This window comes from Protopterus annectens, chromosome 6.part1 (assembly GCF_019279795.1).
Source record: "Protopterus annectens isolate FY-2018-M chromosome 6.part1, PAN1.0, whole genome shotgun sequence".
NCBI classification, from domain to species: Eukaryota; Metazoa; Chordata; order Ceratodontiformes; family Protopteridae; genus Protopterus; species Protopterus annectens.
Genome location: NC_056738.1, coordinates 184,286,068 through 184,301,770, shown reverse-complemented (window position 1 = coordinate 184,301,770; position 15,703 = coordinate 184,286,068). Strand labels below are relative to the sequence as shown.

Genomic DNA, 15,703 nt, shown 5'->3' with positions numbered 1-15,703 from the left:
AAAATCCATCCCAGTGAGCTAATGACTCAGTGGAAAGAGAAAGGAAGCATTCACAGGAAGTCAGAGATGCAGAAATCCTGGCAGTTAGCACAGAGGATTAAAGGGCTGTTAGGCTACTTTCAGGTGTTGAGGCTGAAAAATGTTCATGGAGTTAAGTGCTCTACCCTGGTTATCAAATACAAAAATCATGCCATTGTAAGATTATGATGAGCAAAAAAGAGCTGGCACACTTCACCATGGAGTAATTTGAGAACCAAACCATACAGGTCTTGTAAGATATTTAAGAAGCATCCACATAATGACTAAGTGGGCAGCACAGGATGCCCCTCCTCGGACATGGAGTACCTTCTTCCTCTTGACAAAGTATGTGTTATCAGGTGGAATTCTTCCTAGTGACTTTACTCAATTCAGTCACTACAGCTAAACAGCTCTGCAGGATCAAGAAATCCAAACACAAGCACATCCTGAGATGAGGCTGGGTGCCACGCCAACTGAGAAGGAGGATATCCTTGGTTTGCACTAAGAAATGCTTCTTGTACTGCCAAGGATCAAAAAAACATTAATCAGGCATCAAGTGGTGACGAGGATGAGCTCTGTTTTTTCTTCAGTGCATTCTGAGATGAGATGCAGAATCAGAATGAATGGTGTAAAGGCTTACAATAATCTCTCCTGCCAAAGAAGAAATAATGTTCTTCTTTAAGCTCCCTTTTGCTCCGCTACATGGATCAGCAGAGCTTGGCAGTCAAGTTTACTAACTGGCAAACAGTGTCGTTTCTGGGGTACTCCACTTCTGAGTCCTTTGATCCAGGGATCAGGAGGTGTGATTCAGACAGTTCACCGCCTTCACTTCAACTAGAATGTGAAAAACTGAAAGTATGATCCAAGGTGATCTAAAGAAACATGAGAATTTCTCTAGTCATTGACATCTTACAGTCTATTGCAACACCTACAGTCAACAGGCATATAAAAGGAAACGTAAAGACTTTGCCTGTTATGGACTCTAGAAAGCATACAATCCTCACAAAGATGGCCAAAGCCATGACCTCTTGGACCTCTGACAGTAAAAGAGAAGCATCTTTGGACCAATGACTCAAACCTCCAAGGACAAGATCTCACAGTTTATGTAAAATCCTAGAGGCTGCAACCAGGGGTCACCCATTCAAAACATTTCAGAAGGCATCTCTCCAATGGGCTAACAGTTGCCAGTCATTCAGACAGAGGAAAAAATGAAGTTTTTCTGTTAGTAAACCCTCCACCACCATGGCTAATTCACACTTATTAACTCCCCAAGGGCAGAAAACGTAGCAAATTTCAGCAATTTTCAGTAAAAGTGAAGCCTACCTTAAGTCAAAAAGAATCTCTTGTGCAGACCTCAAACAAAAATGTGCTAAAAGGTATTCCATCATGTTCAGTGGCACCATGCTAATGTCCTGTTTTAGAAGAGGTATAACCTCCCTGGAATTCATCCTATGGAATCTGATATACAGACTGTGGTCACTGAAGTTGACAGGGTCCAGCTTGTAAAGGAAAACTTCTGCTTGATTTGAAACCAAGAAAAGATAGAACAACAACCCTGGATCTTGCTACAGAGGTACAATTTTTATAATCCCTTAAAGAAGCAAGCCTGTCACAAGAGCTCTTGACCAAGCAGAGTTCTTTCTGGGGAGCACCTAACATCTGGTCTTTCATGATGGCTCTCTAAAGCAAAAGTAAATTTTCACAACAGACCAACACAACCAAATCAAAAACACGGTCAGAAATGCTGCTGCTGGGCCCGTATGGCAGCCCTTCTGGGAGACTTGGCCAGCACAGACAAAGTCACATGATGACCAACGGTCTCTGCTGGTTGACAACAGTGATTCTTATTAGGGGTTTTGTCAGGATTAGAACAGAGGGGGGGGGGGGCTCTAAGCAAAGTTCATGGTAGTCCTTTACAGTAGTGAAGAGCTACATCTTTTTTTTTCTACAAGTCATAAACCAGATCCTGTAAGAATAAGCTGGAGAGGTCTCCAGCCAGCACTCTTGGAAGGGGGGATAGTGATCAATAAAGATGTGCTGGAGCTCTTCCCTTATGAGAGGAGAGCCTCAGACACCCTGTCCTGCAGAAATTCACTCTCGAGCCTGCTGACCTCTTCACAATAACAGCACAAAGAAAACTGTGGTGAGTCATATGATAAGCAAAATAGAGGCAATACAGGCCATGATGTGGTTGATATGTTCTCAGAGTCTGCCTCTGCTTTGGACAGCCATCATATGCAAGACCAGCTGTTAAGTGTCAAAAGAAAAAACTGCTCAGCTCAAAGTTAAAAATGAGAGATGGCCAAAAGCTTGACCAACAGGTATCTCCAAGGATGGACTGAAACATGGGTATTTGGACAAAGATGAGGTGTCTAAGCTTTAACGTAGCAAAACAGAACATCCCTATTCAACTCTTTAGACTCCTTAAGTACCAAAACATTCTGTGGTCTCGGGATTCTCAGGTAGGCCAAAGACATTTTATAGGTGATGCTCCCTAGAATGCATGATCAAGCTCCCATTTCACTCAGCTGGAGGATTGTAGAGGGGATCTGCTTTCCTGTGAATAGACAGAGCAGTACCTGGGTGCTTCTAAGCTGCTTACATGGTACTCATGATGTTGGGTTCCATAGAGCAGAATGACCCCAGAGTAGTCTTTCTGCTTCCCAGATACACATTCAGGCATTTCTGGGGAATATGGGCCACAGTGAATGCTTTCAGCTTAGGAATCTTTCAAAAGGAAGGGGTTTAATCTGTGAGGAGCTACAGTAGGAATATTTAATTATCTTCACCTGTCTCAAACAAAGACTGCAGGATCTCTCAGACTCCTCACAAGAAGCAGTGGTGTTGAATGACCAATAGACACATGCTGGAGGACGGGTAACAGACTACTGCTACACAAGGATGCATCTGCCATTGACAATAATGAGAGAAGAGAATCAGCATTGGGACAAGTGCAGGCATTACATTATGTAATAATATGGATATCTGGCACCCATAACTTATGTTCTACCAACCTTAAGCAGCTCCCTGAAGACAAGGGCCTAAAGTACAGATTCTAGCCCATGACTACCCAATGAATGCTCATCACCCCCATAGCAATGAGTTCTCCTGGGGAGAAAACAACTTAGTCCAAAGAAGGAGATCCCCACCAAACTATGGACCCGGGACTCTAAGGAATGTTTTCCCCAACAGCAGGCCAGTTACAAACATCTTCTGGCTATTTAAATAGATGATTGGCAATGCTTGCACTCCAATAAGCATCCCCCCTCCAAAGTGGTTTCATGGGTTGCATGCACCATGTTGTCTGCATAAGTGGAAAAAGATGGATGCATATTTCAGTTCTCACAAATTGAGTGAAAAGATGCAAAGCAATGGAACAGAAATTTGCGTCTAGGGGGGTATAACTGGTGCCTGTCTCTTCCTTCCTCTGCCTTAGGAGAGTAAAACTGATGCCTGTCTCTTCCTTCCTCTGCCTTCTGATGCTACTCTGGTATAGCCCTAGAGGAATACCTCTCAACATGCAGTTAATGAAAACAGGTACAATGGAATTTAAAAAGGTAGTTACATCAGCTAAAAACATCTGGGCATCTAATTGGTATTCATTATTTTATGCTAAATAGCACCTAACTCTTCTCACTTCCCTTAGAAGTGTGGGATAGTTCTCAGAAACATGTTTAAAAACAGAGTGACAAAAATGATGGAAAAATATAGCACATTATGAAAGTGACAGTGTAAGATATGTAGACTTTAATGAACTGTATTACAAAATTCTGTCACGAGGTAATTTATTTTTGCTTCAGAAAAAAGAAAATGTGTGCCCTTTTTATATAAACTACTTGCGCCACTAGTATGCTGGAAATGTAGTGTGGTTTTCTGTATCCTAGACACCTTCATCACGAGTGATGAGGGAGGAATTCAGAAAACTGTGTGAAGGAATAAATCAAGTCAGAAAATAGGAACTGTTGTCTAAAATAGACAGTTGAGTGGTCTGCTTAGAAGGGTCATTTCTAATGAAGGCTCTCAACCTGTGCCATCCTTCAAGAAGTTAAACAGGCCAGGATCTTCTCCCTCCTGAGTCTTGAGATGACCAAGTGGAAACATAGGCCCTTACAGCAGTGCTTCATTTTGTGCTTTCCTTCCAAGCAATACAATGTTGGGTGTGGGTCGGCTCATAATTTGGTGACCACACAATCAGATGGCTTACGTGTTTTATGCAGCAAACAAAGGAGGTATTCTATGAGTGCCAGAATCACAATCTTAACTGTGTAAATAGCATTAAAGTGGTAAACTAGGTGCATGCACTTCCTCTCGTAGTGCTGGGTTTGATATTATGCTATGCACTGACAAATGGCAACTGTGTACCTAAAAAACAGAAGCTTCACAGAAAAACAGCCAAATTCAGAGAGAGTCAACTCTATTAACTACACACTCACAGTGAAGGGTCCCTGTTGCCAAATCTGCTGAAGCCTCTTCAAAACAAAAAAATTGTGGAGTGTACTAAAAAAGTCCTGCTTACTGTATTTTAATACTAATACTTAAGTGAAGAGAGAGAGGGTGGCCACGGTGGTGCAGCGGTTAGCGTTGCCGCCTTACAGCAAGAGGTTCTCCAGTTCGATTCTCGGCTAGGGTGCCTTCTGTGCGGAGTCTGCATGTCCTCTCTGTGGTCCCGTGGGTTTCCTCCCACATCCCAAAGACATGCTGTAGGTGGATTGGACACTCTAAATTGGCCCTAGGTGTGAGTGTGTACATGAGTGCGTCTTCTGTGGAAGGTTGGGCGCCGGGCTGGCAAACTGACACCGTAAAAACTCCACTGTCAATCATGAGCGGACAGGTGATCCCTAACCGGGAAAAAGCCGAAAGAAGAAGACTTAAGTGAAGGGAGATGCCCTCAAGATAATGTCCTCAAGGATAAATCCATTCCAAGGAACAATACATTGTGTTAACCACATATGAATCCAAAAATGATCAAAGGAACAGAGAGTTTATCAAATCCAAATTGATAATACCAGTTGGTTTAAAAAATAAACTTGACAACTGCTACACAACTACAACACTGTCACATCTAGCATACTCTGGTTAATTAGATGTCATGACTATTTTTTTTTTACTTACCTGTTTGCTATGAGCTGAAGAATCTGTATAAGAAATTTGCCCAGACCTCTTCTCCGTACTTTGTTTTCTAACTGTACTTCATAGCTGCACAGAAACAAGGGAATTAAAAGGAAAAAAAAGAGAAAAGGATCAATGCCTTACTATTCAATGCACTTCATCTAAGAAAATCATCATCCCATTTAAAGAACAAAAGACAGCCCTGACAAAAAAAAAAGATAACAAAAACCACAAGCTTATCAAGTTTGAAATTGTTCAGTCGCTTCCATTAATGTCACATTGAAGTATAAACCATAAACCCCTTTTCACCACAGTCTGTTTGTTTACTATTTAATTAGTTTTGCTGACATGCTTAGTCTCATGAGGCATGACTACATTCAGAGAAGACCAGAGGTGGGACTCATACTGACTAGGGGAAATCTGGCCAGGACTACAGGAAAATTCCCCTACAGTTTTCTGTTTCTGGTCAGAAAAGGAGACAGAGGTGGTGTGGACACTAGAAGCATTGCAAACAAAATTATGAAATCTGCTGAAGTGATCACACAGCTTGAACATAAAGGGCTTAATACAGACCTCAAGTGAATGTTTCCAAATTTAATAAGGACATGTATTAGGTCATCCAGAGGGAAATATGTACATGTTGCAAAGAGGCCACTGCAGGTAGAGGTGCCTAAAGCTGTTGAAGAATGGGGAGGGGCATGATCTAAACAGGGCAATTTTTTAAAACTATTTACTATCTCAACGTAGGTTCACTTGGAGGACATTTTAAGATTAGCCAATTTCCCTTTTTGGTGCTTGAATTAATGTTTCTAATTGGTCTTACCCTTCCCATGGCTGATAATTGTATAGTGGCCCTAGTGAGAACAACTGTGATCGTACCATAGATAATTTGAGGGGACTCAAGTGATGCAGCTTTTTAGGAACTGCATCTATCCATTAGTAGCACGAGGGGCAATCCTGGGGTGAATTTTCTATTACCATTCTTAGATCCAAGATGCATATGAATATGGACAGGGATGAGCTTTGTTTTACTTGAATGGAGAGTCTGTTCTTGAACAGTAGCATCCTCATTGATATATATTCGTCTCTCCACACCCTTCTGCTTAGATACCTGGACTGAGTATTTCTGATGCCATTCGAATTGCTGATGTTCATTAGGTCTATCAGTACTGGGTTGCAGGATGCCTTGCATGCCAGACACAGGTCACCTCTTAGCACTCTGTAGGATACAGAGTACAGTGGTAAAGGCTTTGAGGTGGCCCATGCAAGACCCAGTGTTTAGGACTTGTATTCCTTTTAGTAAGGTATCTCTGTGGGGATTCCAGTTGTTACATGTGCATGGACAGATACATGCCAAAGATGGCATTATACAAAATGATTAACCTAATGAGGGCTTCATAAAGGGGGACAATAACATTTCTAGATCTAGTCACAATGAAAAGTTGGACTGAAGCAACGAAGTGTCACTTATAAAAAATAATGAGCGTTGTGGTTCCTTTATTGCCAAACAGAATGAAAGCATTTATTTATTTTTTTTACAACTAACACTTTGTTGCTTCATTCCAACTTCTGATAGTTTATAGTAAACTGTGCAAAACACCAGAGCCGGATCATGGTCATATGAGGTCCTAGGAAGGGTAACAGATCAGTCCCCCCACAGCAGTTTCCCCTGCAGCACCCCCCATCTCCCCTCACAAGCAGCCCCCTCACCAGCCATTCCAGTGTTTTATTACTTGGCTATTTCTCCCCATTTACCATAAACATTGTTCAAACCTGTTATCATGCATATTGTTTGCTTATTTACTTCTACAGCAATTACAGAAATTGAAATAAAGTAGCACAAACACTGATAACCATTTGCTAAACAAACAACACGGTCCCACAATGAAAACAGACTCAGCAAGAGCACTAAACATCTCTGACCTTGAAATGTCACGAAAACCAACATTCAAAGAAAATTCATCCGGCCAGTGGAGGATTAAGTGCACCTTTGGGCTGTTTTCAAACCACAGGCACCTTGCACATATTATTAGGGTCATGCATACAAGTATGTGTTATTTGATTCACTTCCCTGATCGTATTAAATTATATTCCTTGTATAATATAGCACCACTTGTTAGATGAGTTTTAAATTTGTAGTTTTGAACATTCTTCCAGTAAGCAATGAAACAAAATATATGAAATAATGACAAAACTACCCACTTCAGAAAATTTCAACCATAAAAGGCCACTCAAACATCTGTCATTACAATCTACCAATATCACTAATTACAAACTCTGCAGAAGTAAAACTCACCCGAATAGTTCCACAATAAAGAGATCTGTAACTAATGAAGTGGCTGCTACTGCCAGACAACTTTACATTTCAATGTTTTATCAACAAATTCAGTGCCTGCTGCCCTTGAAGAATTAATTACTTATGTTACATTTAAAAATAAAAATGGTGGGAGGTGTGGTTAAGATGCCAAGCAGTTAGCAGCATAAAGGTTTTGCTCTGCCTCATTTTAGTATTCTGACAGCATTATTTAGTTTTAAAATACAATAAACTGTGTTCAAACCATCTAAAACATCTTTTATATAACAATAAATAAGGCATGAAGAGAATTGAGCAAGAACATCAGTTTTTGTAGACCTTATATTGATTTTAGCCTGTCAAAAGTTTTTCTAGTCAAGTATATCTATGAGTCATCTTAAAGCTTCCTCACAGGATAATAGAATGGAGAATGAATTACAATCTCTTGTAACCAGCATGCAAGAAATATCAGTTTGGAGAGTAAAATGGACACTATAAAGCAAGAAAAAAGAAAGAAATTGATCTATTAAATGAAATAATCAAGAAACATTCAGATTAAATCACTTCCACGGAGGAATCTCTGAATGACGTAGATGGCAGACTAAATGAAAAGTTGAATTTTTACTGAAACAGAACACATTTCTTCTGGGAAAGGTTGATTATCTTGAGAGCAGAACCAGAAGAAATAATATAAGAATATACAGCATCCCTGAGAAGGAAGAAGGTAATAACATGTTACAATTCCTGAACGCTTGCATCCCAAAAATCCTGATCCTGCCAGAGTCGCTTTCTTTTGGAATTTTAAGAGCACACAGGTGTCTCAAACAATATTACAACAAAAAAAAAAATCCATCTACACCAAAGATCTATAACAGTCAAATTTCTCTCTACATAAGAAAAAGACTTGGTCTTAAAAAAACACCTGATCTAACTGTCCAATAACTTTAAATGGGAAAACCATTAAGTTGGATAATGACTATACATCTCTTCAGTAATGTCCAAAAGAAAAGCATGCATCCCATTAATAAAAAGTCTCAAAAAAATCAAACATTAAGGCTCACATTTTATTCCCTGAAAAAATCAGAATTTTCTTATCCAAAGGTCAAAAGACATTTAATTCACTGAATGAAGACTTGGACTATACTCAGAAAAATAACCTTTTAGATAAACAAGAAGAAATGGACTGGTCTTCAATAAGCTTTAAAAGAAACACAGTAAAAAGTGGATAGGATACAAAAGGAAATAGGAAAAAAATTTAAAGGAAAGTAATAAAGACCTCTCTATCTCTTTTGGACTTGTATTTATCTTTGTAAACATGCTGTACTATAGTGCAAATGAATTGTTTCAACAGTTATAAAAGAGCAACAGAATTTAAAACGTAAAACTTTTTATTTTACTAAATTAATGAAACAGTCTTACTGGCAATGGCAAGATTAATATAACAATGTGTATCTCCATAGTTTAATATTTTACTAAATCCTTCTACAAACTATGGTGGAATATTATAGGAAAGACAGTTGCCTATTTAATATATATATTAAAAACAAAAAATATTCACTTTGCTATCGCTACAATCAAGTGTCTCTGACTGAAGAGAAATGACAGAACTGAGGGTAAACTTTGTTTCAAGCATAAAATAATAGCCATGAAAAATAAGAAAATTCAGGAATGAGTGTTACAGAATGGGAAATAGAAGAATAGATAGCGTTTCCCCCATTACCAGTCGCACAGCAACCAGGTTATTTGCAGAATATTTTCGGAGCAACCAGCGAGAAGGAAATAACAGTCGTAAGAGAGGTCGCTTTGAAATGACACAATAAATACAGTACTGGCAGAAAAAAAACTGTATTGACAATAAGACATTTTTAAATAATTTAAAAAAGACATACTGAAGAAATGATAGCAATAACTTGGTCTTGACCTTATCAGGATGTACAGTAAATGAAAGTGAAATGTCAGTGTTAAATCATGGGTTAAAATTTGTTCCAACAGTATTGCTACGAATACAAATGCTTAAGGCAGACATGTTTTGCTTTATATGGAAACTGCAGTTAATGCATTTTTTTCTTAGACAGCAAGTAAGAGATAGTTATACGTTGGAAATGTTAGATACTACAATGGAAACAGATGATGATGACATTTTTGTTTCATGTGATTCGTCTTTTTATGATGAAAATAATGCATACTGTCTATTAGATACGTCTGAAATTTGTGTGAAGAGCGATTTTATACCTCCATTTACTGATAAGTATGTTAAACATTTTTCTGCTATGGTTGGTTTTGTTTTGGAAAATATGTGTTTGCTTGCCTTAAAGGTTAGGACAAATGTTATTTACAATGTATCTAAAACCGAATGGCTAGCTTTAAAGAATTTGAGTAAACAACATGATTTAGTGATTAAGCCAGCCGATGAAAGGTCAAAAGACAGTTGTAATGCACTTTATGCAGTATAAAAAAATGTGTGAAGAAAATTTAAACGATGCTCATGTACATAAGAAGGTAGCAGTTTCGAATTATAATAAAGCCTAGTTAGAATTTGATGATTTGGTTAAAAATGGCTACAGACTTGGTTATCGCTCTAAGGAACACATGGAGAAGTCTTCTCTACTCAAGGCTGTAGTATTGCCAGATTTTGTTGTCTTCCAAAAATCCATAAAAGCCTTTGTTTTCCACCTGGCCTCTCAATAGTTGCAGCTACAAAATTTTTTTTCCATAATATCAGAATTTTGCTACATAAATATTTGTTGCAACCAGTGAGGAAGTTGAACTCCTATATTCGTGACTTTTTTGATTTTTTTTTTAAAAAAAAAAAAATACAGTCACTAGAATGGAAAAGTGAAAGTTATTGGTTAACTATAGATGGCAAAAGTCTTTATACAAGCATAAGTCATCAGTTAGGGATGGAAGTAGTAAAGTATTTTTTTAGAGTATAGTCCCTTAACGAATCATGTAATAGAACTAATATATTTTTGCTTGACTCATAATTATGTTGAATTCAACTGTGAAATAGATCAAGTAAAAGGGACGGCGATGGGGCCATCATTCTCCCCTATGTATGCGAACCTATTTATGGATCTTTTTGAAAATAAATATTTATATCAAATGGAATTTTATAAAAAATATGTAGTAAAATATTTTAGATTTATTGACAATCTTATTTTTTATGTGAAGATGGAGAAAATTTAATAAGTGATTTTTAAAAAAACTACAAGATAATGAATTTGGCATTAAATTTGATGGGGTGCAATGTGGGAAAAAAGTATTTTTTTTTTGGATGTAGAATTAGACGGTAAGGTGGGTGAAGGTGTACGGACAAAGGTACATAGGAAATTTCCTGGTACCAACCATTTTTTTGGATGGCAGGAGTAGTCACCCATCCCACTTAAATTTACTACCCTATAGTGAATTTTTGAGGGTTTCAAGGCTCTGTAACAGAAATGAGACCTTATGGGAAGAACTTAGCAAGGCTTGTGGATATTTTTACATAGAGGTTATGATTTTTATGTAGTGGAGCAAGCTTTAAATAGATTACTGAATAATATTTACGGGTATGAGAGCAATAATAGGAGTAGGAAATTTTTTATGTAAAGAAATAGGAAGTAAAATATTAATCAAATGAAAGCTAAAAAGATTCTTTGTGACAACATATAATATTATGACAGAGGAAATATATAATGTTATTAAATATTATCGGAATTATTTGTTGAAAGATAAAAAGGTAAAATATGTATTACCAAGTAAACCTCTTCTTTCTTTGAGGCGAGGTCGAAGTATAAGAGACATGGTTACCCACTGTGATTTCGAGGTCCCCAAAACAGAATTGAGAGGAACCAAAATTTATGGGAACTTTGCTACGTCGATGATGTTCCATTTGTCAGTATGCAGTCCCTTGTTTTGATAAGATAAATCATGTGGTATATACCCCCAGACAATGTGTAAATTGTAATACTATGGGTGAAATTTATGCAAAGAGATGCTCCTGTAACCACTTTTATATTGGTGAAACTAAGAGGTCTTTTAAGGTGAGAATGCAGCAGTATCTCAGGGATATTAAAAATAGGAAATCTGAAAGTCCCATAGCACATCATTATATGTGATGTCATGGGGGGATAATACATGTCTACGAGTCACAATTTCAGAAACTGTTAAGGGTTGGGATGAGATAGAAAAGACTGCTATATAAGGAGACAGTATGCATTTTAAAGTTTGGAATTTTAGTACCTAATGGGTTAAACACCGAATGTAACTGGAAGTTTTTTCTGTGAACAACTATGCTTTTTTAACAACTGAAGCGTTAATTGATGTTTTATATAAGAGTACTGAATAGTGTGCTGTTTTGTCTCTTGAAGGCTTGTGGAGCAGAGGTGCAAAGACAGATTAAATTTTCCAGAACTTTGCACCTTTCTTTAGTGGCATGTTTTGTATATTTCTTTTTTGTTTTGTGGTGTTTATAAAACAAATAATTGTGTATAAAAACAATAAATAGTTGTGTACACCATGTATAATGTTTTAAGTAATGCAATTCCTTTGATTTCTTGTTAGTTTTGACAAACTAAAGTATATAAATAGCATGGTTCTTGTGTGAAAAACTTAAATTTAAATGGTTTAATACAATATAGTCTTGTTTGACAATCACTTTATGCCTTAGAGACAATGCTGAAGTTTTTTACTATGGCAGTTACTGTTTTTAAATGTGCAGCTCACATACTGGCAGTTGCGAGTGGTTTTACAACCTTAGAAAACATTTAAGCAAAATTTCCCAATTAAAAAGCCTTTTTTTAAAACCTTATTCTTTGGTTTAAATGGAATCGCGAGCTGCTCTTGACAGGCGAAAAACAACTTGCGGAAGCGTCAGGAAGCCAAGGATGACCTTTGAACTTAAAAAGGTAGCTTAAAAATGGAACGCTGCAATGGATACGTGAAATACAGTTGCACAGCAAGGCAGCTATAATATATATGAAACTCTTTGCATTTAAAAGTGAGATGTTTTAAATTAGATTTCTTAAAAGCATTGAGGGGCATATAAAGTGCTTATTTATTGTAATAATAAAATGAATGCTACTTTAACACAGGGTCTACTTAAAGAGCAACACAGACTTAAAAGCTGCAATGAAACATACATTCTTTCTGCTAATATATTAAATGCAGAGAGAATATTAGTTGGCTAAAGCAAATAATGAGTTTTGCTTAAACATACATAATTTAGTATTGCTCTTTTATTAAAAGGTAATTTTATATTCATGAAATCTGTAATTATATTTATGAAATCTATTGAAAGATACATGCAAAGACATTTAAAGTGAATAGTTGCTGACAGCATAACTAAATCCATATAAATAATATAATACTTGAAAGTTCATAATAATGATTGTTCACAAAAAAATATTAAATAGATATAAATGTTGTATATATTAATACCATTTTCAGTGGTAATACAAACAATTTTTAATTATTGGCACAACAAATGAGTTGTTTAATGTAATATAACAAAGTAGATGAATGTATTTTTGTACTTTATGTTCTTAAATGAAATATGTTAAGGTTAGAATGTTCTAACAATTACCACAGACTATACCAGAGTTCAGAAGCTATAAGCAAACTACATTTTTATGTATGATTGTATTTTATCAGGTATGTATACTATTTATGACTTGTGTGGATTGCACTAATGATGTAATGTCAGTTAAGTTATGTTGTAAAGCTTTTAAACAAATGCACTATATATGAATATTATGGGGTAGGGGTAGGGAATAAATGGAAATCTAATAGATACATTATAATTGAACTATAATTTAGAACACCTAAAATGTTTAATACCACAAGTTAATTATAAATGGACATTATTCTCAGTGAACAATAGTACTAATGTGATTAAATTAAGATAATTGTATTTTAGCATCATTAAACTGGTAGAAAAGAAATATAATTCAACTTGTCAGTTGTTAGAAGCTTTAGACATCTTCAGATTCATATCATATTTATGGACATGTTTACTGCGTTATTTCAAGATATCTAACGTAATGTAAAGAATTTTGACTACTGAATTACTATAAGCTGGTATATTAAATAATAGTAGACAAAATAAGTTAAATAATGTATAAACATTTTTAACACTGTTAATATAAAAAGCATAAATATTTAATAGCCAATGCCAACCTTAATATATTAAATATATAAAGAGATTAATATTATTTGATATGTCACTGATAAATAGAATTGTTTTATTTGACATCTAATGATGTTAGATTGTATAGAGAGCACATTTTATAAATTAAAAAATGGGTAATCTTTAGAGGTAGAAGCAGAAGATAGGATAGAAATTATTACATGATGATATAGGGTTGTTTTGAATGAATATTTCATCAAATTGGGAATGATACATTCCATGTTAAGGGTTGTAAATATTTCTGCAATTATACCATTGTTGAATAGTTTTAACTTTTTGTCCATGACAAAATGTGTTATGCATGACTACAGCCAAATACTTCAAAACTATTACCTAATTTTGCTAGATTTATTACATTTCAGAAATTACAATATTTAAGTGTATCGCATTGAAGGCAAATTGATTAAATAATCCCATGAAGACAGGTAGCTTAATTAAATATCTGAAAATAAAGCTGACAGTATGTTTATAAGAAACACGCTTATTTAAAAAAAGACCTTGACAACCTGACAATGAATATTCAATACTTGCAGATTCACATTATAATTCTAAGATGGTATGATGGGATAAGGTGTACTTGAGATAGATAGGAAAATACAAATAGGAAAATATACACACTTGTTAATATCTATTAGATTCCTGGAATTGGATTGAAAGTAGCAAAACATACCTTGATATTATAGCTCTACATGCAAGAGGTGATATCCTATTATGGAGACTTCAAATGTATACTGTCAGAAAAAAAATACAAGCAAAGACAAGAAGCCTAAAATAACAGCTACTGCTAAACAACTAAACAATTTTACAAATACAATGAATGTAAAACTAGCAAACACACTGAACTTTACTCACTATTCATATAGATTTGGCACCCAAACAAATAAAAGTTTTTACATCTAATGGGTTACATTTGAAAGTAGAAGTACTGACATCTTGCCATTTGGCTGACCATAATGCCATTACTTTTAAACTTAATCTAAAGCCTAATAAGTTAGTGTTTTGGCAAAGAATACCGGCATCTATAGTTAAATTAAAGAATTTAGAGAATGTTTTTTAAATTAACTGAAACTATTTATGGATGTTAACAATAATGGTGACGTTTCTGTTGGTATTCTGTGGGACATATTAAAGGGTTATGGTAGAATAAAGAGTTGGTATTTGACAAAAAGGAAGGAACAGTATAACAAATTAAATATGCTTCAAACAAAAATTGATAATTTAAAATTAAAACCCTCTGTTAGAGCCCAAAAGGAGAATTAAAAACACTGAACCAAAATACACAGAAATATTAAATCAAAGTTTCAACAAACATGGAGAAACTTAAATTACAAACCTATACTGTAAATCCTAAAAAAAATGCATAGATTATCAATTAGATCAAAGACATTAAATAATATAAACCATATTAAAGAAATTACATATAAAGTAGATAATAAACTTAAAAAAAGCAAAAGACAAAGGATATTTTAGAAGCTTTTATGAAAAGCTATGAAAAAATCAACAACAGGAATACTAGAGAACAGTAATATTACAGATATTACAGATATTTTTTTAAAAGAGAATATAAAATGAAAAGTAACAAAAGAACAAAATGATAAATTAGATAATAAACTTGTTACTCTTAGAGAACTAAAAGAACAAATAAAAATTTGAAATAAAATAAGGCACCTGGACTAGTCTGATTCCAGAAATACATAAAATATTTCCAGATAATATTCTAAAATTATTAATTAATGAACTTCTAACTTTGTCAAATGTCTTGGGAATTTTCATTGATATCTATCTTGAAACAAGGCAATGATTCCAAATTATGTACTTCCGGTCATCCTATCTCCTTATTAAATGTGGACTATAGCATTTTAATGGCTATTCTGGCAAAAAGGTTAAACAATATAATATCAAACTGGCTTTATTTTAGGAAGAAAGGTGAAAGACATCATTAGACTTTTATCTTTAATAGATACTGCTAATAAAAGTAAAAAAAAAAACTGTCATTACTGAGTCTAGACATTGATAAAGCTTTTGATTTAATTAACTGGACATACATGAAAAAGTATTTAAAGAATATAATTTTCCTTCAAGATTTATAGAGATAATAATGAAGTTAAATAATACAT

General features: G+C 35.2%; 1 protein-coding gene across 2 annotated transcripts in view; it reads right to left on the bottom strand.

Annotated features, from left to right (window-relative positions):
• Positions 1 to 15,703, bottom strand: part of NAA40 (N-alpha-acetyltransferase 40, NatD catalytic subunit) — a 771,384-nt gene that overhangs the window by 236,558 nt on the left and 519,123 nt on the right. For both annotated transcript variants that reach the window (XM_044075624.1, XM_044075625.1), the window contains exon 6: positions 5,131 to 5,214. In XM_044075624.1, coding sequence (XP_043931559.1) covers positions 5,131 to 5,214 — 84 coding nt within the window. The remainder of the gene's footprint in view (positions 1 to 5,130; positions 5,215 to 15,703) is intronic.